The following is a 27,892-nucleotide window of genomic DNA, read 5'->3' as shown; positions in this document are numbered from 1 at the left end:
TGGAAACACCTGCCTGACACAGCAACGTAGGGAACCGTGCATGTCCGCGGCGCACAGCTCCACATGCACGGGGGGGAAAACGGCGTCGCCGTCGCACCGATGTACGCGGATACGCGCCGCTTTAATGAGCGCGCATGTCGCGCGTCTACATTGGAGGTCGGCTGTTATCAGTATAATCAGAGACAACCATGAATGAGTTCGCCTCAGTTTCACGTGATTGTCACTGTCAGCCTGTTAGAAAAACATTCTACTGACCCCAGCTGAGACGCTGAGACCCCCCCCTCCTAAAAACAAAAACTCTTCGGATCTGAACGATTCACACAAGTCACCTAATTGGTCATGAAAAAAGCGAGTTTCGCTTTTCGGCGCGCTGTTTGCATCCATGTGATTATTGTGTGAACTATGAATGATTCAGTGCATAAGGTTTTTCTTAAACACATGTTGCTACAAATCTTATTTAACATTCATTGTGAGCATGCTGGTGTGAGAATTTAGCTCAAAGCTTAATTGTCCTGAGGTGCAGCCTCAACCAGGTGCTAAAAGTACTGTTGATGCTTTTTGTTTTATCAGTGCAGATGAAACACAAATGAAATCAATATCCATTGTTTTGTTGGAGGCATAAACTATACAAACCTGAGTGTGCCTGTAAACCAGTGCAAATAATATATCAACAAACAATGAAGTGTTATTAATTGTCCATAGGAAGCGGATAAAGAGTGCTGCAACATGCTTAACTTGCACATAATTCTTTAATGAGTGTATAATTAATATTTGTGACAGTGAATACATGAGTACAATACAATGGACCATTCAAATTCATTATAAAAGAACATTAAGAAAATATGGTGTGGTCCAGAGTGGACCCAAACACCAGCCGATGCGCAACTGTCCTTTCACAAGTGTCATGGAGATCCTTGAAGTGTCACTGAAATGGCTTTGTCGCATCTCTTTAGGGATTCAGTAAAACTTGATTTAGTGAGGAAGGGAAAAAGAAAAGAAACAAAAAGAAAAAAAAAAAAAACACGGGCGTTGATGTCAGAGGTAATTTCACAGCACCCTTGAACAAAATGGCTACACAATGCAGATTCACACTTGAGAAAAACAAAAACAAAAAAAAACAAACATGAAAGAACAGAAGAGAGCCTCTCTTTCCCCTCAGACAGCTCCTGTGTGCTCTACGCTGTGCTGCCGCTCGTCACTTCTGTGTCGGAGCTTTCGAACGGGCTGATGGAGTTGGTCTCCATGGCTTGGTAAACCAGGAACAGGAAGGCGGCCACGATGGCCAGCAGGAACAGCTTAATCCACAGGGACATGCCGCGGCGCACTGCTTTGGTCTGGGCTGCGGGGGGCGCTGCAGACAGAGGCCTGGAGGAGGAGGAGGAGGAGTTGGAGAGAGAGGAGGTAGAGGTGGTGTAGCGGGGCAGGCTGGCCACTCTGTTGACCACGCGGCTCTCTGTGTAGGAGGACGAGGAGGTGCTGGTCTTGGTCACTTTGGGGGAGAAGAGGCAGTTTTCGCTGTTCCACAGGTCGCCGGGCTTCAGGGGCCGACCGGCCGCTCCTCTGATAGGCCGCCGACAGGTGGCGCTGCAGGAGACAAGGAGCTCAACTTTACTTTTTATACTTAACACCCAAAACCTAGTTAAGTGTACACATGAGACAAAAGCCGAGTGACAGTACAGATATTACTGCTCATGACAAACATCATACTTAGTCACTACCCCCTGTAACAGAGTGCACTTGTAAAGTGTGAGTGAGTCATGGTGCACACATTCACAAGAGGAAAGTGCTGTTCATAGAAAACCCTCACACTTAACCTGCTGACATGCATTTTTGTCACCAAGGTTACCAAACTGCCTAGAGTAAATAAATAGTTGAGGTGTAGTAGGAGCGGTAATAGCAGTTTAACTTTTTATTCTACAAACATACTTTATCTTTTATGGTGGTGCCCCCTCATCTGGAAACAATAGTTTATAGAAACACTGGAGAAAGTTTCAATCGTGCCTCACTATTACAAACAAACAGCGGAACCTTACGGATATATTGTGACCCAATTGAGGAGCCGGTCACATCATAACCAGGGCCCAGCTGTTCAAAAGGTAATCTAATTGGATTTTGGAGAATGGATTGGATCGAATCTTGAAAATGGGTTCTTCAAAACTAAAAACGGATTCTGAAATCTGATTGGTTCACTTAATCCAATCTTGGTTTTAATCTGGATCAAACTCTCACTTTGTGTTGTTCAAAACTTTTTAGTAGGATTGGGATAACTTTGATCCAAAAAAACGGACTATTCTGATCCCAGCAGTTTGGTGGATTCAGGGTGGATTTCAAGACCAAAATGTGATTTAAATTCAATTCAAATTGGTCAAATGAGCAACATTTATAATGTAGTTACATACACTGATATTTTGCACGTGATTTTTCCATTTTAGTGATAAAGTAAATAAAGTAAACTTTTGATTATTTCACAATAAATAACTTTTCCCGGGGCGGTAAAGCGGTAAAGCGGCCGCCCCATGTAGAGGCTACAGTCCTCACCACAGGCGGCCCCGGCTCGAATCCCGTGCCAGGCAGACCTTTCCTGCATGTCATTCCCCCTCTCTCTGCCTCCCCCTTTCCTGTCTATCTCTATGTGTGCTATCAAAATAAAGCCAAAAAATATACTTAAAAACAAAACAAACTTTTCCCCAATAACTGGATAATTAAATGAAAATTGAAATTTGTATTCTGAATTTCAAATTTTGAAGTTTGAATTTGAGAAATATTCACAATGTATTTGACTAATGTACTGTGCATTGGTTTTTTTTATTCATTTGTTTGCGTCAGATAAGTGCTGGCTGTTTAAAAGACATGGGAGAAACACATACAACTATACACATTTTCAAATAAACACACTCTGAGTGACCCCATGCTTTTTTTTCCTTTTTTTTTTTTACTTCTTTACTACTTTTTTAACTACCTGGCCTTCAGTGTGATACCCATTCTTGAAAAGTTTGGATCTGGATCAGACTGATCCAATCCAACTTTGCTTTGAACAACTGGGATAAAAGAAAGACGGATTACGTGATCCTGGATAGCAAAAAAAAGATGATGAAGATTTCAAAATGGGGATAACTTTGATCCAGATAACACCTTTTGAACAACTGGGTCCAGAGAATTAAACTACAGGCATTCATCAGCCTTTCCGATTTTAAAACCAGACTTAACTGTTTTTTAATGGCAAATCATGGAGTGTGTAAATGTTTTACTGTTTAGTATTTTAGCATCACTGGATTACCGTTCTTTTAGTGTGTATTGTTGTGCATTGTTCTGTTCTGCCCTGGCTGATTTAACATAATCTCTCTTCCTTCAGGATCCCCTGGTACAGCCTCCCCTTGTACCACACAGCCCTCCCGTCCTCCTTCTCTTCCCCCCATATCCCTGCCGGACTGTAGAACTCTGGACGTCATTCATCTTTTCTTTCTCTTTCTCTTTCTCTTTCTCTCTCCCTCTCTCTCTCTCTCTCTTTTCTCTCTCTCTCTCTCATATTCGTCCTCACTTCTTTGTGTGTATATTATCTTGTTGCTGCTTTCTTGGCCAGGCCATGCTCGTAAAAGAGATTTTTGTATCTCAAGCAATTTGCCTGGTAAAATAAAGGTTAAATAAAAATAAATAAAAAGAGAATGAAGAGTCACTGCAGACTGACCTGAATCCTGTTGGACTGCTGATGTCGTTGGTGTACAGCTCCTTCAGGACGTCGCTCTCGTCCACCTTTGGGGTTTGGTCGCTGGCTGTGATCTTCTCCACCTGCAGGACACAAACAGCAACGGTGATGAACCAAATACAACAACAGTCACTATTAAACTCACTCACCAGTGAACCAAAGCAGCTTCTGCTGCATGTGACTTTTAATGGATTCAGATGTAGAGACGTTTGTATGAGCAGAGCGCCCCCTGCTTCACCATGTGACCTCCTCAACCAGAGAGCTGCTCCACCACCATGTTCACCACTGTGAGTCCCACATAGAGCCCAGTCATCGACGTGTCTCACCCACACGTCCCTGCGCGGCGGTGTCTCCACCTGGCTGCGCGCTGCAGACAGGAAGCTGCTGCTGATCGTCTGCTGCCTCTGTTTGTGCGGCAGCAGGACGTCTGGAGGGCCGCGCCGCCCCTGCCCGGGAAACAATGTGTGCGATTGTGTGCGTCAAGGATGTTTAAGCAGCCAACAGTTCAGCTGCCACACAACTGACCCCGCAGAAAACCCCTCAACAGCTGCACACACACACACACACACACACACACACAATTAACCCATTCATAAACTATAGCTCTTATGTTTTGCAGCCCCCGACAGACACAACGCAGCATTCAGACTAGGATGCACATGATTATAACCGTTTAACCGTTAACCGATAACAAGAACTTTGACCGATTAATACTATTGTTTGTTTTTTTTTTATTAGCTCTTTATGTCGTCAACCCATGGGGGCGTGTCGACACGTGCAGACCATAGACTGTAAAAAGAATGGACGTAGCACCGTGACGTCACCCATTGGTTTGGGGGAGTCTGTTTTGTGCCGCTACTACGGGGGTTTGAGCTGCGCCATGTTGGATTCTACTTGCCATATTTGGAGCGCCATAGACTTTTTTTTCATTAGAACCCGCCCACTGGCCTCGAAGCAGCGGTCTCCGGACCTGTCACTCAACGTTTCCGCGCCCTAATTGGCCAGAATTTTAAACCTAATAACAGTAAAACGGTAGAGTTTAAAAGAAAATTCACCCCCCTCAGAGTGTGTGCGGGGGTAGAAACTATCGGTTGAGACCAAAAAAATAAAATGTACCAGGCTGTAAATATGTTTTTTTAAGCTGTAAAATCGGCTATTTTAACATGGGGCTCAGTTGGAGTTGCTCCCTTCTGGAGCCAGCCCCCAGCGACAGCCGGGGGGATTGCAGTTTTTTGAACGCGGAAGTGAGCTTCACTTCTCAGACCGACAACTGCCCCCTTGGTGCAGACTTCCACGTGCCTTCAGTCATATTTCACAGCAAAAAGTTACACAGGAGGACTGACAGTATGTGCAGCAGCCCCCGTGAAGGAAGGTCAGACAATACATGTAGCCTACAGGACATAGATGCGAATCACCTGTTAAAGCAGATATCAGTGGAATGTTTTTGTTAATATAAGTCCTAAATAGTCCTATTTTCCGTCAGCAATCACTTACATGAAGTATTTCAGCCTAAACACGAGTCTCTCCGTCACTCTGCTCTGCTGTAACCCCAGGAGAAAATTTTCCTTGTGGGATACAAGTGTTATCCAATGAGGAGAGAGAACGGCATGAAGGGCTGTGTGTGCAGCCAAGGGATGCGCGTGAATGTGGTGACGTAGCACGAGGACCAATTGATGCCTGACAAGGGCGGGGGCTGCTAACTCATGGTGCGTTCAAAGAAACTCGTACTTTGTGTTTTTCCTTCCTGTGAAGTCATACCAGTTCGATCTGGTACGAGTTCACGGGTCGGAAGTTACGAGTGGCCGTTATAGGGAACTTTCACAGACAACAGGATGGTAAAAACACGAGCTACGGGTTACCTGGAACGCTACCAAGTCGTAGTTGTGACTTGAAGCTGTAACTTACGGTTTCAAAAGCCTGCCTTGAACGCAGCATTAGCCGAAACGGCCGTGAAGCTGATATCTGCTTTAACAACGGCGCTGAAAAAAATGAAATAAATAAATAAATAAATAAAAGAGGATGTTGCTGATCTCCAGCCTGTTCACCTGCAGCTCTCCTGCAGCTCCACAGAGGAGCTGTCAGAGGAGACTCTGCAGCCAAACACCAGACTGAAGGAACAGCACTTTGTATAAAAACAGTTCTACAACGATCTAACCTCCATATGAGCGCGATCAGCTGCGACAGAGCACAGTGGATGTGGTACTGATCAGCTGTCGCAGTGCATGTGTGTATTTAACGGCAATTGGAGCGATCTTTTTTTTTTGCCGTTAAATACACACGTGCTCCGCCAGCGTCTTAATCTTATCGGTTAACGGTTAATAATCGGTTAACGAGCGTTGGTTATCGGTCAGAAATTTTTTTCAAAATGTGCATCCCTGATTCAGACACAAGTCAGAGAGAAGCACGAGTGAGGGACAGCAGAGTGGAAGGAGCTGAATGCAGCCACAGATGTGTTGGAGTTAGAGCTCTACCGCTGCTGCAGGGACGCCGCCGCCGGCTTCAGATCCGCTCTGGTCTGACCCGGTCCACGGGGACTCTGGGCGCTTAATGGGCGAGATTTTACACATGGGGCTAAAGGTGAGCGGCTCCACTCTGCCGTGGAGGACCAGAGGGGTGGAGGGTCTGGAGCACGGCTGTGGGGCCTTCGGCTCGGGATCCTGAAGGTTGGGGAGATGAATCAGAATTCAGGCTGAAGTCCTAAACCCCGTCTGCATCAGGTGTCTCAATGTGAATGTAACCGTCTACTTTTTTTTGGGTCTGTCGCTGCACCCTGGAGTTTATTTTTAGCCGGGGTGCAGACTTCATCTCTCCTGATATCTGCACCAGAGGACATCTCACTACCCTCCTGATAACAGTGCTCTCTTTTCCACATTTGAAATCTTTATGACACAGTGGGGAAAAGAAGTATTTGATGCCTGGCTGATTTTGTACACAAATAAATGGATGGTCTATAGTTTCTATTTTAACAGAAAGAGACACAATATCAACAAAACATCCAGAAATAATATCATCATATAAAGGTTATCGATTACTTCACATTTGATCAAGTGAATTAAAGGTCCAGTGTGTAATATTTGTAAACAAGGTTTATTGGCAAAATCTGAATATATTTGTATTAAGTGTTTAATCGCTATGAAATAAAATCTGTTGGTTTTCGTAGCCTTATAATTCTTCTTTTATACACATAGCAAGGGTCTTGCTTAGAGAGTGTCTCCATCTTGCGCCGCCATGTTTATACGGAATGGAAAATCCAGCCAACCAGAGAGCACGTTTCAAGAGTTTCACATTCATTCATGAAATCTTTCATGCACAACGCCATTTATTAGGCTATACATGTTTTTTTTTTTACTGTTTATATCATTTATATCATATTATTTTAGGTTATGTAAGCTGCTGGACAATCTGAATTAGGGATTAATAAAGTATTTTCTTTTCTATTCTATATAAACAATAGAATGATTTAATAGATAAAGAATAGAATCAGAATGCTAGATGTCACTGTTTTCCCCTCATTTTACACACTGGACAAGTAAAGATGGTAAAAATCAGCAGGGGACAAAATGCTTATTTTCTCCATGTCTACTCTAGGGAAGAAGCTGGCACTATAAGAGAGTTTTAACAGGAGCTGCATCTATAGCATCACTTCTTCTCTGGTGGAGACAAGTTTTCTTTCAGCCTGGTGCTGATTTAATTATGTTGCTCTACGTGTGTTTATGTGCTTGCATTGTTACGTGATCTGAATGTGACCCGGACCGACCGAGGACAGACATGCCGACCTCGTGTTCAACCTCAGCTTCATTACTGTAAAGTCTCTGTGGATCAAACTAAACCTCCCTGCTACACAAGGCAGCTCATCGACATCTGCAGCATCCACTTTACTCCAGTTGATCCAAATGTATTCTTTAGAAGAAGTTTTTGTTCTCTTGGCCAACATCATATTACTTAGCAATGGCTCAGCAATAAAATGGTAATAACAGTTATTGCAATGCAGTTTTCATCAAAACATTGTATAACAGGTAGTGAAACTGATGTATAACCATAGTGACGTGCTGTAATAGCTCTACAAGACACAGTGAGTGAGCAAAGCACCAACAGGTTAAAGAATGCAACAGCTAATCACCTCACCGACTGTGATTAGAAGCCTGTTGTGCTAAAAAGCAGTGTGGTGCCTTTAATCAACACACAACAACACCCTACGATACATCCCATCTGGACGCACATTCCCCTTTAAGTGAAGAGCATCTCACCCGCTGTGGCCATGCTGAATGTGACTGTGTGAAATACATCCAGAGGACAGAGGACAGCGGACAGAGGACAGGGGGCTAACCTCGAGCAGAGCCATGTTGAGCAGGGCCACAGGCTTGTCAGTAGAATCCTTACTGTGTCTGGGCCTGGGGGGGTCCAGCCCCAGCTCTTCCCTGTGGATCTACAGGTTTTTAAAAAGAGGAGGAGGAGGGTGGGAAGATGATTTCTTCACAGCAGCGGAGCAGAGACTGTGTCCACAAGTCAAAGCTGATTCCGCCCCAGTCCAGTGTGCTTTATTTATATAACGTGCCTGTCTGAGCTGTGAAACAATTGCATCATTTTACACGGTGATGCAAAGTGAGAATCTGTGAATGTCTTTGTAAAGACAACTCTCTGTGTATCAGTTCAACTGTGAAGCTTTGAAGCAACCGATTTAAGACCGAGACAAGAGACAGATACAGTGCTCAACCCAGATTCAAAATGCAACTCATTCGCGTTCATTGCCATCAGTGTCCAGACTACTATCAACTGTTGACTGGGTCAGAACTGTGCCAAATCGATACTCTGTGGCTGGTGTCCAGCAGGGCTGTCGCTGCTCCAAAATGTGAAGTTGGAGCAGAGTCAAACAAACATGTCATTTGTTCAAATTGAATCTAACACACCATGTCCATATATTTTGGTGCTTTATGCTTTGAGACCCTGGTGAGACTTGTAATCTTACAATATAGCCACACTTCTACTTTTGGGATGATGTGAAACAGCACTAATCCATACAGATTACATTATAGGTGGCTGTGCTTTTACAAACTGGTCTGAGAGCTGAGATAGTTCTGTACACTTGTTTTTTATAACTTAACCATCTATGGTGCAGAATGAAAAAAAAAAAAAAAAAAAAGAGTTCCACGCTCGCTGCTCTGATTTTTATGTGATGTAATTATCCAAACAACATGGCCAGGGCTCTCAGGACCCTGCAGACCCTGCAGACCTGGGCCAAAATATGGGACAGAGTTTCCCCTGCTGGATTCTGAGACAGCTACATGAGTGAATGCATATTCTTTTTTTTTTAAGTATATTTTATGGGCTTTTTCGCCTTTAAATGGAAAGCAGAGTCGAGAGAGAGACAGGAAATGGGGAGGCAGAGAGGGAGGAATGACATGCAGGAAAGGCTCGATGCGGGATTTGAACCGGGGCCGTTAGCAGTGAGGATCGTAGCCTCAACACATGGGGCGGCTGCTCTACCAACTGAGCCAATCACCGCCCCACAAATGCATTTTCAGTAGATGGCACCGAGAGGTGATAAAGAAACATCCTAAACACTAAACAGTCTAAAAGGTGCTGATGTCCGTTCTAGTCCCGTATGGAAACAAAGTGAAATGTGACTCATTCATCACCACCAACCATGTGGATAATAGATAGGATAATGCACACACATGCCTACACGTCACCCTCCAGTGAATCCTCATCCTCTCTTCCCCAGATCCACAGTCACACACACACACACACACCAGAGAAGCAACAGGCCGGTGAGTCCAGCCTGCTGCAGCCTCCAGCTACCTGAACACGTCTGGACGAAGAGGAGCGACGCTCAGCCCGAGCTGGACTGTCCGACTTGTGCTGAACCCTCCTGTTAGACTCTAACGGGACCGGATCGGTCAATACGGGCCTGAGGTCCTCAGGCACTATCTGCTGGGACACGGAGACCGGTACAGAGAGAGGACACAGAGACGACAACAGTGAAAGATAACGGAGATTCAAACTCTCCTTTCTGGCACATGTTCATCCACTGTCCAGGTTAGGGATGGGATGGGTAGGTTTTCACATTTGAATTGATACAGTACTGATACTCAGTACCTAAGAACCTGTACCGGTACACAACAGTACCTTTTTTTGGTACTTTTTGTGTGTATTATTTTGTCTGTAAAAAAATAGACAAGAGGAGACTTAGTCCTCGTGTAGATGTGCTCTCATTCTGTGATGAGGACTTAATGAACGGTACCGCTGTGACGAGAAGCGGTAGCCTACTGTTACAATATTCTCTGGTACCGATTCTCAAAACAGTCCGTGATTTCATTTATTTTGAATATTCGCATCAGACAGACCCTCCCATAGACTGTATCCGCATGCAACACAATGGTGCGTTCAGGTACCGAAATGTGGTACCAATTGACTTTACATGAATCGATACTCGGTACCCGTCCCTAGTCCAGGTCGTGTTCCGTCTTGTGGACGTCGGGTAGAAGAAAGTATGAAGCTGCTGAAGAGAACGGACGACATGTGCATACACCTCTTTGAAGCTCTAGGTTGTCCATCATAATCGTCTCTCCACACGTGGCGCGCACAAATCAACAGCAGATGAAAATACCAGTGTGTGACTTTTGGCCCATTTATAACCAGCTTCTGTCCTGAAGACGTAGAGCCCGTGTGTGTGTGTGTGTGTGTGTGTGTGTGTGTGTTGTGAAAAGTACATTCTGTTCACCCTCCTCCAGCAGGAAGGAGAAAATAAACTCAAGACCACGCTGAAGACCACATGTTAAATTCAATTCATTACCGCCGCTTAATCTATACCTGAACACACAAACACGCACAGCGAGGTCAGATGAGATTATTGTTGGCGGCTCACCAGTTTTCATGTGCCTCTCATTGGTCTGGGCCTGGGCTCAACAGGTGTACGTTCACTATGTGAACAGCAGGAGGAGCTGCTGACGCCGACTTCTCACTGCCTTTTCCCAACAGATGTAGTTCACACGCTTTGATAGGAAGTATTTCAAAACAAAAACAAAGAGATCTCCTCTAGTTATGTAAGAGTAAAAGGGATCTCTGGAGTCCCGCTGTCCGGATTTTACCATGAGAAAAATGGCCGAGTGGAAATGCGCAGAGGAAAAAGCAATAGAGCGGCCGGAGATAAGGAACAGCCCTCAGAGCTGCAGGGATCAGGAGAAAATGAGTGTGTGAAGCGTCCAGCATGTGCATGGCAGCAGCTAATCCACATCATGTGCTTCGAGTCTGACATGCGGCGGGGCAGCGCCGATACACTGAACCTCCAGGCTCACACTGAGCTGCTGGGTGTGACTGCTCTCCAATAAAATGAAAAAAAAGAGAAAAAGAAAATGCCTCTGCTTCCTGTGCCGGTGTCGGAGGAAACTGCATAATCAAAGCCAGCTTCTGGCCGTCCCACCCCGCCCTACCTGCTGCTGCACGCTGGGATTACTGCTGGAGATACACATACAGAGACTGTGTGTTTGTGTGTCTCCTGTTGAACTCTCTCTGATACTCCACACATCAGCAGAGATGTAAAGCAAAACAAAAACTGAGCTGTTGACGTCCACAAACATGATAATTCAACGTTGGTGGTGTTAAACCAACATGGCAGACTGGCCTCGGTAACACTTTCACATCTGGTGTTGATTGAACCAACAATCACTGAATAATAAAGTAGGATTAATATTAGTTTAGGACGAGGTTAGTGAATGTTACAGAGGAGTTGAACACATTTTTCCAGCATCTGCACTGAAGAGTATTCTTCTTTGTACATTTAATTTAAATTTAATTAGAGCTTTCAGTCAATGAAACTAAAGTAAATAGACTGTGGAACAATACAACATTGTGCTGACACTGTTCTTCTGAACACTGTTAAGAGTAAATATTCCAGTACTTTAACTTAAGTAAAACAACAACTGAACACCTTTCACTTGTACTGGGGGTTACTTCACCAGATCTGTGCTTGAACTTCAAGTAATGAAGTTGTGTCTTTGTCCAACTCTGCCTGTGCATAATATATTTATTTATCTAGATGAATGATGATATTGATAGAATTGTCCACGTCTCGGATTTGATAATTGGTGCCTAAATCACAAGTTGGCATTTGGAGAAGATATTATTTTTGTTTCTTATCTGATAAGAAACAAAATAAAACAATAAAAAGCTGTAAATCACACTATAATCACTATAAAGTGCAATAACACAGATATAATAAAATAGATTAAGATAAGTGCTATAAACACTGCTGCATGTTGATTTGTTTTATTCCTACAGTTAGCTGTGCCTTTGTGCTACAATTACAAATCTGTTAGATCTAAAATCCACCTTAGAAGTATTGCATATTGTAGTCGTAAGTAGTGCGTATTGATTATTGTACAATTGAAATTACTATTAAAAAGGTGTCTCAGGCAGGACGCATTACAATTAGGATTTATAACCTATAATTACACCAGGAAATAGACAGTTCCTCTGTAGCTAGGGTTTATAATTAGAAAAGAACTGGTATGACATGACGCTGGATGTCTGCCCAGTAAACAGCACAGTGGGTGAAAACTGAACTGATGTAGTTTTTTTCAGTCATCATCAATCATCAATACGTAAATCATCTGGGTCATTTATTGGTCAATTCTTTATCTATCCATTAATTTGGTTATTTATTGCTACCATCTGCCTTCATCTGTATTTATATCTGTTTAAACATAAAAGGACAGTAAACACAGATGTAGTGTGCTCATCTTATATTTGTATTTTACGTGACTTCTATGTCCCTCACCCCATTGGAGATAAATAAAGTTATTGAAGTTGAGGTTATCAGCGGCTCAACAATGTTGGAGAAACTGGGAACATAATTTAACAATATTACATGACCCCAAACAGCCTCCAATCAGAGCAGTGTGAGAACTAGTTTCCATGTGAATGTGTGTGTGGACGGTGAACCGCTGGCTCGTACCGTGTGGTGCTGGCTGCTGCGTGTGCGGGTGGTGACGGGCGTCTTCCCTCGGCTCCTCACCGGTCTCTCCACCACTGGTACTGGTGCTGGTTCAGGTTCAGGCTCTGGTTCTGGTTCTGGTTCTGGTTCTGGCTCTGGTATTTCTGTCACTTCTAAAACAACACAGTAGAGTTGCACGTCGTCACATTAACATTCAGCTAAAGCCTGCTTGATGAACCGTTCTCTGTCACTTAAATCTTTATGGACAAATTATTGCAACAACAAACAAATATAAACAAACTAAACAAAAAGCTACCTGGGGAGTGCATAATATTCTTGTAATGATTTTGGATAATGTTTAAAGGGATAGTTCAACATTTTGGCAGAGTAGGTTACCTTTACCTTTGTCGGTGCAAGCTATTTTTAGAACGGTGGAGCAGAGCCGCGAGCTGCTCAGAGGGATTTCTTGGTTTCCCTCATCAAACTCATCAAATACACAAACTCAACAAGTCAAAGACAATAACGGAATGTTACGAGACAGAGTTGTTTGAGGTAATTGCAGAGACTGCTTGCTGAAAAGCTGCCCTCGACGGGAACGTGCATCAGCGGTTTTGCATGAATTTACCTCGAAAACAACTCTGTCCCGTTATTATCTCATAGCGTGGTGAATGTGCAGGTCACAACTTGTCCACCAGAGCGTTTTGGAGTTGTTGGATTGTGCATTTGATGAGTTTGATGAGGGAAACCAAGAAATCCCATTAGCCTCCGTAGCGTAGCTCTGAGCAGCTCGCGGCTCTGCTCCGCTGTTCTAAAAGTAGCTTGCACCGACAATAAAAGGTAACGAACCTACTCTTAAAACTATAGGGATTATAGCAATGGGCCAATGTGCCAAAATATTGAACTATCCCTTTAAGTCTCAGCTCCTGGAATGACTTTGGATATATATAAAACTTTTCATGCCACAGTCATTATCACAACTGCATCTCTTGGTTTTGTTACACAAATTCAGTATTGTGAGTCTGCAACAGGTTTTCATTATCTGCAAGTTCATTTCCATGAGTGACAGAAATGAACAGAGAGAAGAGAATGCCTCTGAAGTAGGTCACAAATATGAAAATGTACGAGTGTACTTTATGCTTGCCAATGCAAATGAGCAGCCAGCAGCAGGCAAACTCACTCTTCCAGTGGGGCGGCATGTGGTGTCAGATTTCCCCCCCTGGCAGGAGTGTGAGCCTCAGAACACCACACACACACCTTTAATCTGTGTAAGCCATGAATGTGCAATCAGTGCTCTCACCATCCTCCTTGTCGCTGTAGAGGTCCGAGTCAGATTTGCCGTTGTGGTTGACTTGGATGTCGGTGAGAACCAGCAGTGGCAGCTTTGGCTCCGGCGGCGGCGCGGGCCCATCGTCCAGCAGCTTCTGCAGCTTCTTCTCGTAGAGCTTACGGGTGGAGGCTGGAGGAGGAGGAGGAGGAGAGGGGGGGGAAGAGAGAAAGAGAGAGCGTTAAACCTGCACAGGATGATGTCACATATGAATGGAGGGATTAGAGAAATCCACACACAGCACGCTTTGTGTTTACAACTGACAGGTCTGCAATGACTCATGTGAAAACTGAAAACCGCAAAGGTGTAATTCCCTTTATTGCTGCTATTGCTCTATTTAAGGCTAAGTGGTTATTCACTTTAAACCACTGCTGTTTCTCGAGTGTTACGGAGAAGTTGAGGTTAACACTTTGTGCCAACTTGTGTGAGCACAGAACAGCTGCAGGGGAGAAGACTCACTCTGACTAACACCACCACTCTGTCTCATAACAGGTGAGTGTGCAAACAAGTCAAAATGTCATTTCCACCCATCACCTTACAAACACTGACCCTCATCTGATTATTTGCCGTTTCAGTTGCTTTTGTTTTATCTGGTCCCTCATCTACATCCACACTGGCAGCGCAGCACAATGGCAACAGCTGCAGTCAGAGTGCACATCTGTTCATCAACACATCTGCTCTGCACTCAGCCATGTATACATTGGAGTAAACAGCTGTATTATTCCAAACAAATGTGTGAGCGCTCTGTATGAAACTTGTGAGGTTCAGACAGGCTGTTGGGAGCAGTGGTTCTCAGTGGGGTTTATTCACACTGTAATTCCATCTATTAGTAACACAGTGAGGGGATGTGTGGCCATGGGTTTCAAAATAACCTGTGGTAAAACACCTGGAAATCTAATTTACACAACTGGAGTTCTACTGTGTGATCCTACATCTACAGGTGCAGCTCAATAAATGAGAATATCATGGAAAGGTTCATTTATTTCAGTAGTTCAATTCAAAAAGTGAAACTCATATTATATAGATTCATCACACACTGACTGAAATATTTCATGTCTTTATTTCTTTTAATTGTAATGATTATGGCTTACATTTAATGAAAACCCAAAATTCAGTAAATCCAACATTGGAATAGTTAAAAAGTTCACTATTGTAACCTAATGATGTCACACTCTAATCAGATAATAAAGTGAAAATGCCTGCAATGGTTTCCTGAGCCTTTAAATGGTCTTAGTCTGGTTCAGTAGCTCCACTATCATGAGGAAGACTGCTGACCTCCATCATATCCTAATTTATTTAGATGCACCTGTATATCAAATTTGAACTCAAAGCCAAACATATCCCAAAAGACAGAAGAAACGCATCAATTCTGAGACTCAACTGAGTTCACTGATCATTTCAATAGTAAGTTATAGCATAATGTACTTCACACACTGAAATGTGCATGTTGCAACCAGCACGACACACGTAATTAAATATCTAGAATAGATTAAGAGAATCATTATTAAGTCATTGTGCAGACTCCAACAGTTCAGGTTTCAGCATGCCTGCATGTCATGATGTTATATTAGTGCCAATGAAAAGCAGATCCACTATATAACCAAACAATAATGCTTCTCTATTACTGCTTTATGCAATAACAGAATATTTTAATATACCAAAGTCCAGCTGGGTAACTTCTGGTTTTTCTGCAGGGTGCTACACGGCATAGACAGTGCATGTGTATCTCAATAAATGAGAATATGATGGAGGTCAGCAGTCTTCTCCATACTGAACCAGACTAAGACCTTAAAGGACAATTCCGGGCAAATTCAACTCGGTGTTCCTAACATTTTAGGTCTAAAAGAAGGAATCGGAAGATTTTCAGTTTAATTGCTCCTGTTTTGCGGTAGTTGTGTCTGTCCCCCAGTTGTGTCTGTTACCCTAACCCAACTTCAACTGCTATAATCACTACAATTAAAAAAAAAAGAAAAAAGTCATGAAATATTTCAGTCAGTTTGTGAATCTATATAATAGATGAGTTTCACTATTTGAATTGAACGACTAAACTTTTCCGTGATATTCTCATGTATTAAGCTGCTTAACACAGAAAACAGCTGTTTCTGTAATGACTCAGTGGCGGAGCAGAGTGATGGAAGAACTAGTGTTGTGTTCAACTGACTAGTGACCAGTCAACTATTTGTTTGTGACAACTGTGTTTTTGAATACCAACAATGACGCTGTACACACCCTGCTTTATTAAACTGACCGACCAACACACTCCAGTGTGATCACCTCCAAACACACACACACTGGGTCAAACATGGCCGACTACTGGTCCACATGTGAATTCCATCACCTGTGTAAAGAGGGCAGCGCCAGCATACCTCTGCTCTGTGTGTGTGTGTGTGTGTGAAGTGCAGATATGTATCTGTATGCAAACAGCACAGCCTTTACCCTGATATGACTACCCCCCGCCCCCCCCCCCTGCTCTTTCCGCTAACGTGAGCACTCACCGACGATCGGCCCCACGTCCACTCCGTGCTTCAGCAGCTCGTCCCTCAGGCCCTCGTCGGTCAGCGCCGTCACGTCCAGCTCGTCCGGCTGGACCTTGTCTGTTTTCCTGGTGGCTTTCTGTGGGAGAGACGACGGGGCAACATGAAGTGTACAGATCGGGGTCAGGTCAGGGACTACCATAGATTTATTTCTGTCCTCGGGCGGTGTAATCAGCAAGTAATGAGATCAAGAGTCCATGACAGAGCGTTTTGTTTCAGGGTGTGGGCGGTTTGTTCGGTGCCCGCTACAGACGGCACCACACTACACTACACTACACTCACATGTTTATTTGTCTAAGGAGAGGGGAGGACTCCATCTTGTCTCTATTACACCAGGTTACAGACTTCCTCTGCTGCTCCACTCACACATCTGTGACTAAAACATGGAAATGAGAAACTTTGCACTGTCCTGATAATCACACAGAGATTACAACAACAAGCAGCAGGTACATGTCAACAATGACCAACAATTGCCATAATCCCTATAGTCATAGCAGTAGGTTCGTTACCTTTTACCCGATGCAAGCTATTTTTAGAACGGCGGAGCAGAGCCGCGAGCCGCTCAGAGCTACGCTACGGAGGCTAATGGGTTTTCTTGGTTTCCCTCATCAAACTAATCAAATACACAATCCAACAACTCCAAAACGAGTTAACAAAAATCCCAGAGGAAACACACACTGATTGAGTGTGTATGAAGTGAACTGAAGCAGATGTTTGATAATACAACTGTGTGATAACGCAAGTTGAGTGAGTCTGGAAAAAAAAAAAAAAAAAGATTTATATGGCTGACTAATTAAAGAATGATTGACAGTTAGACGTAGGTTCAATACATGTCAACACAGAGATCATACATACACAAATACCTTTCCTCTGCTTATTATTGCTGCACACACAGCTGTGTGTCTGGTGCCAGCAGAGTGGGGTTTTCTGGGCATACAAAAATAATTTTGCATGTGCAGGAAAAAAAACACAGACTCATGCTTTGACCTCAGCTGCTACAAGTCAAGGTGCTCAGGTCAGACTCAGGTGTGTGTTCTGGCTGCGAGCACCTGTTCACCTCCAGACTTCCTGTCAGCTGGCTGGGTTGAGGGTTTGTCCTCTCCTACTGTGAAGCCGTTGGTGCGACTCTGAGGCAGTTACAGAAACCTGTTCACCAGGTTGCTAATTACACAGGAGGCCTGTTTGAACGTGGAGTAGTATTCGAGCGGGAACCAAACGCCAAGAACATTTTTTTACAACTGCCAAGTTTCACGCATGATCTCTGCAGATTTGTGGGAGCGCATGTGATGTGTGTCCTCGAGCGCGTGTAACAAACGTGTGATGGGGAAAAGTGGTTTCTTCAGTTTTCTACAATGGAGTGAGCTAAGGAGGAGGAGGAGGAGGAGGAGGAGAGGGGGAGGGGTGGTTCTTTCTAAACAGATGCTCTAAGTGATAGAGGGTAAACAACGTGCTGGGCTGAAGCCGGCCCTCACACACCAGCCGACAGGAAATTACAGCGTGCTTGAAGCCAGCGGCCTCTGAAATGAAACCCTGAGTCTCCTCCCCGGCTTCGCAGAGTAAATAAAGTCTGTGTGCGTGAAGATGTTTTCCTGGAGCGTGATGTCAGAGTACTACTTGCACATGCTGCCTTGTTTTCAACTCGCTTCTTTTCAAATGAGAGATTCTGTGCTGCAAGAGAGTCTTAAAGGAACTGAAAAGTTGTTTGGTGCACAGTGCATAACTTCCTCAATTTATTTTCTAAAGCATCTGAAGTCACAGATATAATCCAGAACTAAAGTGTATGTGTAGTACAGAGAGTGGGCGTGGCTCTGTACGATACTGCACCATACAAACTAGGGGTGGGAATCACCAGAGGCCCTGCAATATGATATCACAATACTTGTGTTGCGATATAATATTATTGTGATATTAAAAGTACTGCCATTTGCTGCAATATATTGCAATTTAGTAGCTTTTTTCAACTGCAAATGATGGATTTCTTTGTAAACATCTTTTTTTTTTCCTAATAAGAAAAATGTATTGATACAATATTGCCATGCAAAATATCATGATACTATGCTGGATTGATTTTTTCCTCCACCTCTAATACAAATAGACATTAACTTCTTTACAAAATGCATTTTGATATAAATTGAAGAGACACCCAAATAAATGTTTCCAAACAGTTAACACTCTGCTGTGCTTTGTGCCATCCACTCCCATTTAAAGTCATTTGAATATGGATGAAAACCTGTTCTTAAAGCCTCAAGTCCAGTGAAACTGCAGCACTCATCTGCACTACAATGAATCCATATCACTATTACTACACCCAAACTTCAGAGAAAGGTGAAGAGCAATTCATGATATAGGTCCCTTTAAAATCTGTTTTATTTTCTCCCAAATTCCATTTTTTTACGTTTTAATTTTTGGAAATTCACTCTTTTCCATTTCAATATTTGGGAATACCATTTTTTTTTTTTTTACTTTTTACTCTTATTTTACTACCAAAAAGAAAGTGTTTTTAATGTTAGTGACTGGGGGAAACCCAAATAAATGTTTTCAAACAGTCAACGCTGTGCTTTGTGCCATCCATTCCCATTTAATGTCATTTGAATATGGATGAAAACCTGTTCTTGAAGCCTCAAGTCCAGTGAAACAGCAGCACTCATCACTGCACTACAATGATATCCATATCAAAGCCTCTTTGATTTCAGGAATCATTTAGCGATCGGTTGTCATGGTGCACGCAAACACACGTAGCGATAATGACCAATCATTCCTCCCCTCCCTAGTGAGTCAAACTGTCAACTCTGCAAATTTTTCACCGGACTTTCCAGGCCGACCTCCACTCTTCCATTTCCAGCGGTCTACTGTTTCTCTCTGGATGTGAGTGCAGGGCTCCAGAGAGCACGTTCAGTCCAGCAGTCGCCGGGCTGACGGACGGAAATATGAATGAGCTGGAGACGTGTCCACCTCCAGAAACCACCAATCACTGAAGCACGCTGCTCATCCAGGGACCTCCTCCCTTTTTTTCTTTTTTTTTTTGAAAATGTTCCAATTTGACTTCTGTTTTATTACTTTCACAACACACTTATGAGATTACAAGAGTGAATCTGTTCCATTCATGACAGTTCAACACTTCCGAGCTCTTCAACAGTCAACATAAAAAGGCTTTTGATATCAGAGGCTTTAATCTATGTTAAAAGTGATGAGAGGAGCTTGATAGTTGCATTTAAGTTCATCTTTTTAACTTGAAGTCTCTGCTGTGTCTGTAGATTGCTATGTGGTGTCAGAGATATGCACATGAGAGGGAAACATCATCTTTTAAATAAACGGCTCCTTGAGGAGGCTTTAGCTTCTTTCATTGAAAACAGATTGCTGCGCTGGCAGCAGGCGCTGTGTGTCTATATGGAATGCATGAATATAGAATATGATGACAGAAACAATGAAAACCATATTACAGAGCACAGCCATCACCTAGACCCTCTGCTGTCAGGACTGAGTGGGATGAGGAGGAGGAGGAGGAGGAGGAGGAGGAGGAGGAGGAGGAGGGGGAGGGGGAGGAGTGCCCTCAGACAAAAAAAAAACACACACACCAAAGCAAAACTACTTTGCTGTGCCCGACTACAAAAGGCCCACACTCATGATGGCGGTGAGCTCCAAACAGACGCTGTGCGCTCCACTCAGCTGGGAACAAACCAGAGGAAAATGTGAGGAATGTAAAAGGCGATATGCTCAGTTTCAGCGGCGAGGTGCTGCCACGGTTCACAGCGTGTACTTAACTGTGAGACAGACACACACACACACACACACACACACACTGAGGCTGTCTTGCTCTGCGTCTGGCTCTCTGTGGGCCCTCAGCAGGGTTTGGCTCTGGAGCCGAGCCAGGGTGTTTCATAATCACGGCAGCCCGGGCTGGAGAGGCTGTAGAGGAGAAGGAAAGAGGAAAGAGAGAAAAAAAAAGGAGGGAAAAATATGCCGTCTGCTCCGCGCTCCGTCCTGGGCCGACCACGCCCTGGCCTTTAAAGGCATAACTGGGCTGTGAGCTCACGGCTCGGTGGAGTAAACTCACTACAAAACGCCGTCAGACTTTCCTCTACAAACTCTAGAGTAGTGCGGTGATGGCGACACATGCCAGGGCCCGTGGCTGCGTGATGTAACTGCCTGGCTGGAGAACAATGGAGCGAGTGTGGCGGGCCGTAATGTAATTGACTCTTGCTAAGATTAGCCGCCACAACTCTTTGCAGTCGCCACATTCTTTATGCCTTTACGGCCCATACTTGTCATTTCTCTCCAGCACACACAGTGTTAAAAGATGAAGGGGGGGGGGGCTTTAGCATGAAGAGATGTGAAGTATTTGAGCCTTTAGGGTTCTTGTTTGAAAAGCTGCTCACTTCAGCCAACCATCTCAAATATGCCAGGTATGAGTTTCTGTCCGGCATGCTCACCTCCACCTGCGCTTCATACCTGCAGCCCATAATCACTAAGGCATGTCGGCCTCAGGTTTTCACAAGGTAAACAACCGCCAAACGTACGCACAAATACTACGAGCCGAGGACAAACTAATTACACACATTGTGCGTCTGTTTGCGCCCCTTCTGACTTTTTTTTACTACTCGCACATGTGGTGTCAGGGCTGAGAGAGTTCTCTTCCTGAGCACAACTATTTCCTCAATGAAGAAGAGGATGCAATACAAAACCACACAGGGTGGAGTTGGTATGAAAACACTCGACCTAAGACAAAAATTCCAAATATGTCAATGTCTTCGTCTCAACGTGGCCCATGGATAAAGGTTGTCTTGATACAAGTATCAAATCACAACTATAGAGGACAAACCTTAAGAAAACAAGACACGACACCATCCACATTTAATTTGCAATCAGATTTGTTCAAAGTGTCAAAAATCCAAACAACAGGCGCATGAGGAAACAAATTTACTCTTTAAATTGAATCATATGTAGAATATCTAATTATTTACTACACCTAAACTTCAACGGTGAAGAGCAGTTTGAAATCCAGCGATCTGTTAATGAGCGTATACGACAGCTACTATTCTAAAGCCTTATGCTGCGTTCAAAACCACTCAGAAGTCGAAATTCCCAACTCGGAAATAAGGGAGTTTTCGTCCCTCTGCTTTGCGTCTGGCCGAAGAACGCCTCTTAGCCGAGATATGAGCGTATACCACGGCCTGTTGTGATATATTGCTTAAATATAGGACCCTATTAAAAATCTGTTTTATTTTCTCCCAAATTCCATTTTAATTTTGGGAAATTCCGTCTTTTCCATTAAAATTTTTGGGAATTCCATTTTTTACTCTTATTTTACTACTACGCTGAGTGTTTTCAATGTTAATGATGGGGGGGGGGGGATTTGTTTCCTTCTGTGCAATTTTCCCCATACATACGTTCCTCTTCCACACAAAAACAACATTTTAAATTATGTTGAATTCTGAGATATTCCGCATAAAAAAATAGATTCCGTTTTAACTGGCCGATTCCGTCTGATGAAATCATAGGGCCCTAATGATACCCGGTGTGAGACATCAGGACCCTGTTAACTCCCCACCCCTACTACACGGTGTAGTAGGGGTGGGGAGCAGCACAGGGTTTCCCCAGGAAATGGTGTAACATCATTTCCTGGGGAAACCCTATGCTGCTTACGGATGGTCAGTGGGTTGATACGTTCCCTCCATAAAGCTGTATGACTGATGGAACTGACTGGATCTGATCTGCTGTGAAGCCGACCAGCCACCGTCCTCCTCCTCCGAGCAGCTACAGGCTTAAGAGTGTCGTTTAATTTTACAGGAGGCAGCGCTTCGTACTCGTAACGCTGTGGAGCGTTCCTTTAAAAACCTAGAGGCCTCGGCTAATGAGCATGAACCCTGTCTTGCGATGACACATCTGAGTTCTTTGGAATGTGGGGTCATTGTCTTCACAGGACGTCTTGGTTCCTGGGCACAGAGACCTGACCTGGGTTCAGATCATTAAAGTCTAATCTCTTTGGCGGGGGTCACCATCTATCTGACTTCTCTCTGTCAACTTACAAATTTATTTACAAACTGCTGCATCGGTATTTTCTGGGATGGGCTCGAACGCAGACAGAGTCAGCTGTGACGGTACAGACTTTCACTATGGGAACTAGTTACAGACAAATTAAATTTGACATTTTAAATGACAAATGTCAAATACTTCTGAATGCAGTTTCTCAGACTGAGGCCGACTGGAAGTCATGGTAACTAGATGATTAATCAAAGATAACCTTGATGACTAGGGCTGGGCCGATATGCTTTTGTGCCGATTCGATCCTTTAACGATTTTGTTAGATTTCGATTTTGTCCCGATTCGATTTAAATTGCGATTCTGATTAAACAAGTATTGCGATTCGATTTTACCAAGTATTGCGATTTTATATTTCAATTATTGTGATTTTCTTTCCTTAAACAAGAGCAGGTTGAACCGAACACTTGATAATACATCATAAGTCATATTTACAAAAACAATACACACATCACATCAGTTTGTCTGTTGTGTTCGTTTGTTCACACAGATATCTGTGAACAAACGAACACAACAGGCCGGTTTGACTTTGTCGAGTGTAATGGCACAGAATACATGATCGTACAATAAAAATTGGTCGTCCCCAAATAAATAAATAAATAAAAAGCCAGAAAAAAATCGCAATTAATATAAAAATGGATTTTTTGGCCCAGCCCTATTGATAACCTAATCTCATCATCAGAAAGTGTTCTTTGATCCAGTTAACAGTGATGTCCAGGCATTAATCAACAGTAATCATGCTATACAACAAATCAGAGTACTTTCCTGTGAACTTTGTTAAACTTCAAAACTGCATCATCTTACAGTAATACAGTTTTCCAATATTTAACTGTGCATTTTCAGTTAGTTAAATGCTTGAATGAGGTTAGGAAGGAAACCAACTGTTTCCTTAGTTTTGGTCCGAGTTGTTGTTTCATACATCACAGCTCCACTGGGTGAGGATCTGCCTGAACACGCGCCACGCCAGGCCGAGATGTCAGAAAGATGGAAGAGGGTGCGAGAACATGGAATGGAGAACCTGAATATTTCAAACATTTCCCCTGGGGACTAAGAATTGGTCATATATTAATTGATACTTGAAATATTTTGTGTAAACAATGAGTAATGTAATTATATTTTGACTATATTTGATTTTACACATTCATAGTGCTGTGAACTTAATTAGTGCATAATAATCGTGATAATCGTAGTACCGTGATTAATCGTGACATCCCATTCCCTACACACACGTCTTCACCACAAATGACACGGCATATGGATCATCTGGATCTTCTTGCATCCAAGTGGAACTTCATGCTCACAAAAGATGAACACTCACACATTCATTGGTCAGATTGAATCAAAATAAATGTGTCTGGGTGAGATGGGATCAAAGTGGGCGTGGCCAAGACTCTTAAAGTGACTGTATAGTACGGGATCATCAAACATGGGGGTGGGGGGAGGGGGAAAAACAACCACAACCACGAAAACTACACTGGGGGTGATGGCTCTTGAATCTGTGGTGTAACACAGACACTGTAAACAAACACTGCCCCTGCATGGAGCTTTGTGGTTTACACACAACGAGGGTCAGTGCACACAAACTCCCATGATTCCTCTCACCACCACTTTGCATTATCAACTATCATGTCACATCATGCTTTGCAATTGAGGTGTCACCACTACACACACAAACAAACAAACACACCACTGCCTTCCTCTCCCCCTGTCAGAGTTTATTCTTCATGTGAAAACTCATGAAAGATTGATGGCCGTCAGCCTCCACACCTCACAGCACAAAGAGCTCTGAACAAACAGCCAGACCACCGAGGAATAGCCTACACTTCTCCACTGTGTGAGCTCATACAGAGAAAAAATGCGAGTGTAAATCTTGAAAGATGAAGAAAAACACAAAGTGTAGCATCTGTACACATGTTTCAGGCAGCGAGTGAGAAAGACACACACACACACACACCTACCCACAGGCACAACATGTCATTTCTCATTCACCACCTTTGTTTTGCTCACACCCTTCACTTCATCATGTGCAGACCCCTCCCTCCCCTCCCCTCCCCCTCCCTCCCCTCCCTCCCCTCCCCCTCCCTACACACCTGGTTGAGACCAAACCAACAGGTGATACTCATTTCACATTAATCAACAGTGAGCGATTTGTCATAGAGCAAATGTAACATAATTTTAAAAGCAGCTCACAGGTCAGCCACCACACACACACAGTATCAAAACTAAAACTAATGATGGAAGAATACAGAAAACCAAGTGTTTTTTTAGGTAGGATAAATTAACCACTGAATTTCAGGAAAACTACAAGACAGCATTGACATTTTAAGTAATTACAGTTAATTACCAAAAAATTTTAAATGATCATTTGTGAGCTTAGAATTATAAGGTTCTATCTCCATTTTTTTTCAAAATTGAGTTTTTTGCATAATATCATCCATTAGTGGTCTGTTAATGCCTGTGTGGTGTTATTTTTAAATTTCAACATTTTCTGATTAGTTATTCATAAAATACAAAGGTTCTATCAACCAAAACACAAGCCGAGTTGGAACTTTGATGCTCAATATCTCGGAACTACCCTAAACGGAGATAGAACCTTATAATTCTAAGCTCACGCATTCTAAAAAAAAGATTATTCAACAATCTGACAGTTTCTGATTTGTTATCTAGTTTCCTCCACTAATCTCTCTTCCGGCATTATATTTTATTATTCAAGGTATTAAATAGCAAGTGAAAATACTACAAAAAATGTGTAAAAATGTGATGATTTCAACTTAACAATAACTAAAGTAGCATAAAGTAAACAAGTGTAACTTCTTAAGATCTTATATAGCCTAATACTACTCACATGTGCCATCTTATTTTCTCTACATTGCAACTGCCTTTACATTCTTTGAGATGATATGAGCGCTTAGCATGTAACTACTATGTAAAAGCAGTTTGGGGTCACACTAAAGAAAGTCAGCAGGATTTAGAAGTCACGCTTCAGAGGGAACACTTTGAACAGCTGCTGTTTAATGGTTGTGGAGGATGTAGCAAGCAACTGACTGAAGAGGGGGATTAGTATTATTAAAACAACTGAGGAATGCTGAGAAACCGACACCCTGAGTCCAAAACTATCTCACTCATCTCCAAGACAAATGTCATTCAGTCAGTCAGTCAGTCAGTCATTCATTCATACATGCAAAAACAACAAACTCCTATCAGCTTCCTTATCAGGCCTTTCACAGTTTCTGTATCTGGGTGTAATTTAATTTCATGCAACAACAGGTAAAGCAGTTTCTCTCTTCATCCACTCACTCACATTCTCCCCAACCAAAACTGATTAAATTATCATGTCAAAAGATCCAATGATCAACAGGGTGAGAGAGACAGACCCCACCCAGCCTCCACTTCTGATACAGACACAGATAAAAAAAAAAAGAAAAAAAAAGTTTCAATCAGTTAAGAACTGAAAGGTTGGTGTAGTTTTGCAGTAAGGTCACTCCAGTATGTTAAAGCAGGAGAAAACAAACTGTTGTGCAAAACTCACAACACCACTTTTTCAGAGAGGGGGATCATGGGAAAAATAAATAAATCCTGCACATATTGGGAGTCTTTGTAGTTTTACATTGTTGCTTCATTGAGTAGTTGAGGTTTCTCGTCTTGCATGATGATGGTCAAATACTTTGAATAGTTTGAAACATCTGCCAACATCTGTTGATCATTAGCTCTTTATCCTGGAAGCTTAGATGCTACGTTACTGTCGAGTAATCGATTAAACCAAAAATGATAATAATGATAATAATAATAATAATAATAATCAGTTGATAAATAGGTGGTTGCTGGAGGTAAATATGGTGTGTTTAATTGAGAACATGCACCTAGTAAATCACAGATGGCGGTGGCGAGAAATCAAATTCACTGGTTCAAAGTTAAGTTGGACAAACTTGAATTACCGCGAGGCTTGAATTTGAGCTTAAAATTCAACAACAAAACTCACTCTGCCCGACGAGCGGCTTCTGCTGGAGACCACGGGCGGCGGCAGCTCCTCGTCGCTGGAGAAGGCGTCCAGGCTGGTGGGGACGCTCATCTTGTTCTGAGCGGTCAGGTTCTTCAGATAAAGCTGGACGTACACGTCTTTGTTCGGGTTCCCGCTCGGCAGCTCCACGTTGTGCGCCAGCAGCTCGCTCTTCAGCTTGTCCTTGGTGAGCACAGACGGGTCGTCCAGGTACTCCGGCATGTTGTTGTCGGTGGCGGCGGCGGGGCGGTGCAGATGGAGAGAGGGGAACAAGAGTTACCGTCGCCTGGGTAAACTTAGCTAGCTAATAACACGGAGGGAGAAGCAGGAATGAGCGGCGGAGGAGGAGGAGGGAGGCTGGTCGGTCCGAGCACAGCGGCTAACCAGCGCCTCCTGCTGGCTTTGACTCGTAAAGAAAAAAAATATTAGGTATGGAGCATAGACTGTAAAAAGAAGGTATGGAGACGAGGAATGTGCTACAGAAATAAAAGGAGGAACCAAAATGGGGAGAAAGGGAGATTAAAAAAAGAACTCAGCCTTGCTCGTCGCTGCTCTCGTTTCCTTTCTCCGCGGAGCAGGGTGAGGAAGTGAAAGTAGTACCGACTGAGAGGGGTGGTTTAGGGTGAAATCACCGCGCCAGGCTGCTGGTACTCATGTGGATGACCCAGGCGGAAGTGGCTGCATGTGGAGACCGGCTCCCATTGGTCGGTTGCTATTACAGACAGCGTCCTCATTGGTGGAGCCAACACGCAACTATTGAAATGACCGGCACGTCACGAGTTTTACGTGCCATGTTTTTTTTTTTTTTTTTAGATTGAACTACTTCTCAACATGTGGGCTGTGAATACAGTATAAATACGCCAGCAATGTCTTCCTCCTCCACGGTGAAAATAAAGACTGTGGGACTTTTTTGTAACCATAGATAAACTCAACTCAAAAGCTCATTTTGGAAGCATCTTGTCACATGCTTGTTTGATCCTCCCAGCCCCAGTAAATACACATCTGATGGTAACGTTTTCTACATACAAAGATGGTCCTATATTAAATTGAACCAGGGTTTAGTCCATACCTCACTGGTTCACACCTGTGAATTAACACACCACAGGGCCATATGTGTTTAATTTTGGCAGGCAAAATACTCCAATTTATAATGGCCCTTTACTCATTTTTCAAGTGGTAAAAAGCAATGGTTGAAGATAAATATTGTAGATATAACTGCTCAGTGATATAAAGTCATTTTGGGGCAGAAACCCCCTCACTGTGCAATACCAGGGCCTGGAATCCATTTTTGGCAGGCAGAAATACTCTGATGTATGCATTGTAATGGTCCTTTTACTTATTTTCAAGTGGTAAAATGCACTGG

At 43.2% G+C, this 27,892-nt stretch overlaps 1 protein-coding gene across 2 annotated transcripts; it reads right to left on the bottom strand.

The window, feature by feature from the left end:
• Nucleotides 1–762: 762 nt before the first annotated feature.
• tmpoa (thymopoietin a) lies at nucleotides 763–26,787 on the bottom strand. 2 transcript variants are annotated; one of them, XM_083999962.1, is made up of 7 exons: nucleotides 26,512–26,787; nucleotides 16,455–16,572; nucleotides 13,933–14,091; nucleotides 12,657–12,808; nucleotides 6,175–6,360; nucleotides 3,686–3,786; nucleotides 763–1,584 (listed from the first exon to the last, which is right to left on the bottom strand). In XM_083999962.1, the coding sequence occupies exons 1-7, from the start codon at nucleotides 26,749–26,751 to the stop codon at nucleotides 1,176–1,178; spliced, it is 1,365 nt and encodes a 454-aa protein (XP_083856088.1). In that variant the 5' UTR covers nucleotides 26,752–26,787; the 3' UTR covers nucleotides 763–1,175. The 2 variants fall into 2 exon arrangements, with proteins under 2 accessions (XP_083856088.1, XP_083856089.1); XM_083999963.1 differs by lacking the exon at nucleotides 6,175–6,360.
• Nucleotides 26,788–27,892: the final 1,105 nt, after the last annotated feature.

Source organism: Trachurus trachurus (assembly GCF_905171665.1).
Source record: "Trachurus trachurus genome assembly, chromosome: 23".
In the NCBI taxonomy this organism is placed as follows: Eukaryota; Metazoa; Chordata; class Actinopteri; order Carangiformes; family Carangidae; genus Trachurus; species Trachurus trachurus.
Note: the sequence above shows the minus strand (reverse complement) of the source record. Positions and strands in the feature narration are given on the sequence as shown.

What these genes read in the sequence shown, in the direction of transcription:
- tmpoa (XM_083999962.1), bottom strand. Translation starts at nt 26,751, where the DNA reads ATGCCGGAGTACCTGGACGACCCGTCTGTGCTCACCAAGGACAAGCTG. An exon ending in CTACAGCGACAAGGAGGATG is followed by an intron (nt 12,809 to 13,932) that starts GTGAGAGCACTG and finishes GTGTTGTTTTAG; the next exon opens with AAGTGACAGAAATACCAGAG. An exon ending in AGCAGTCCAACAGGATTCAG is followed by an intron (nt 1,585 to 3,685) that starts GTCAGTCTGCAG and finishes TGTCTCCTGCAG; the next exon opens with CGCCACCTGTCGGCGGCCTA.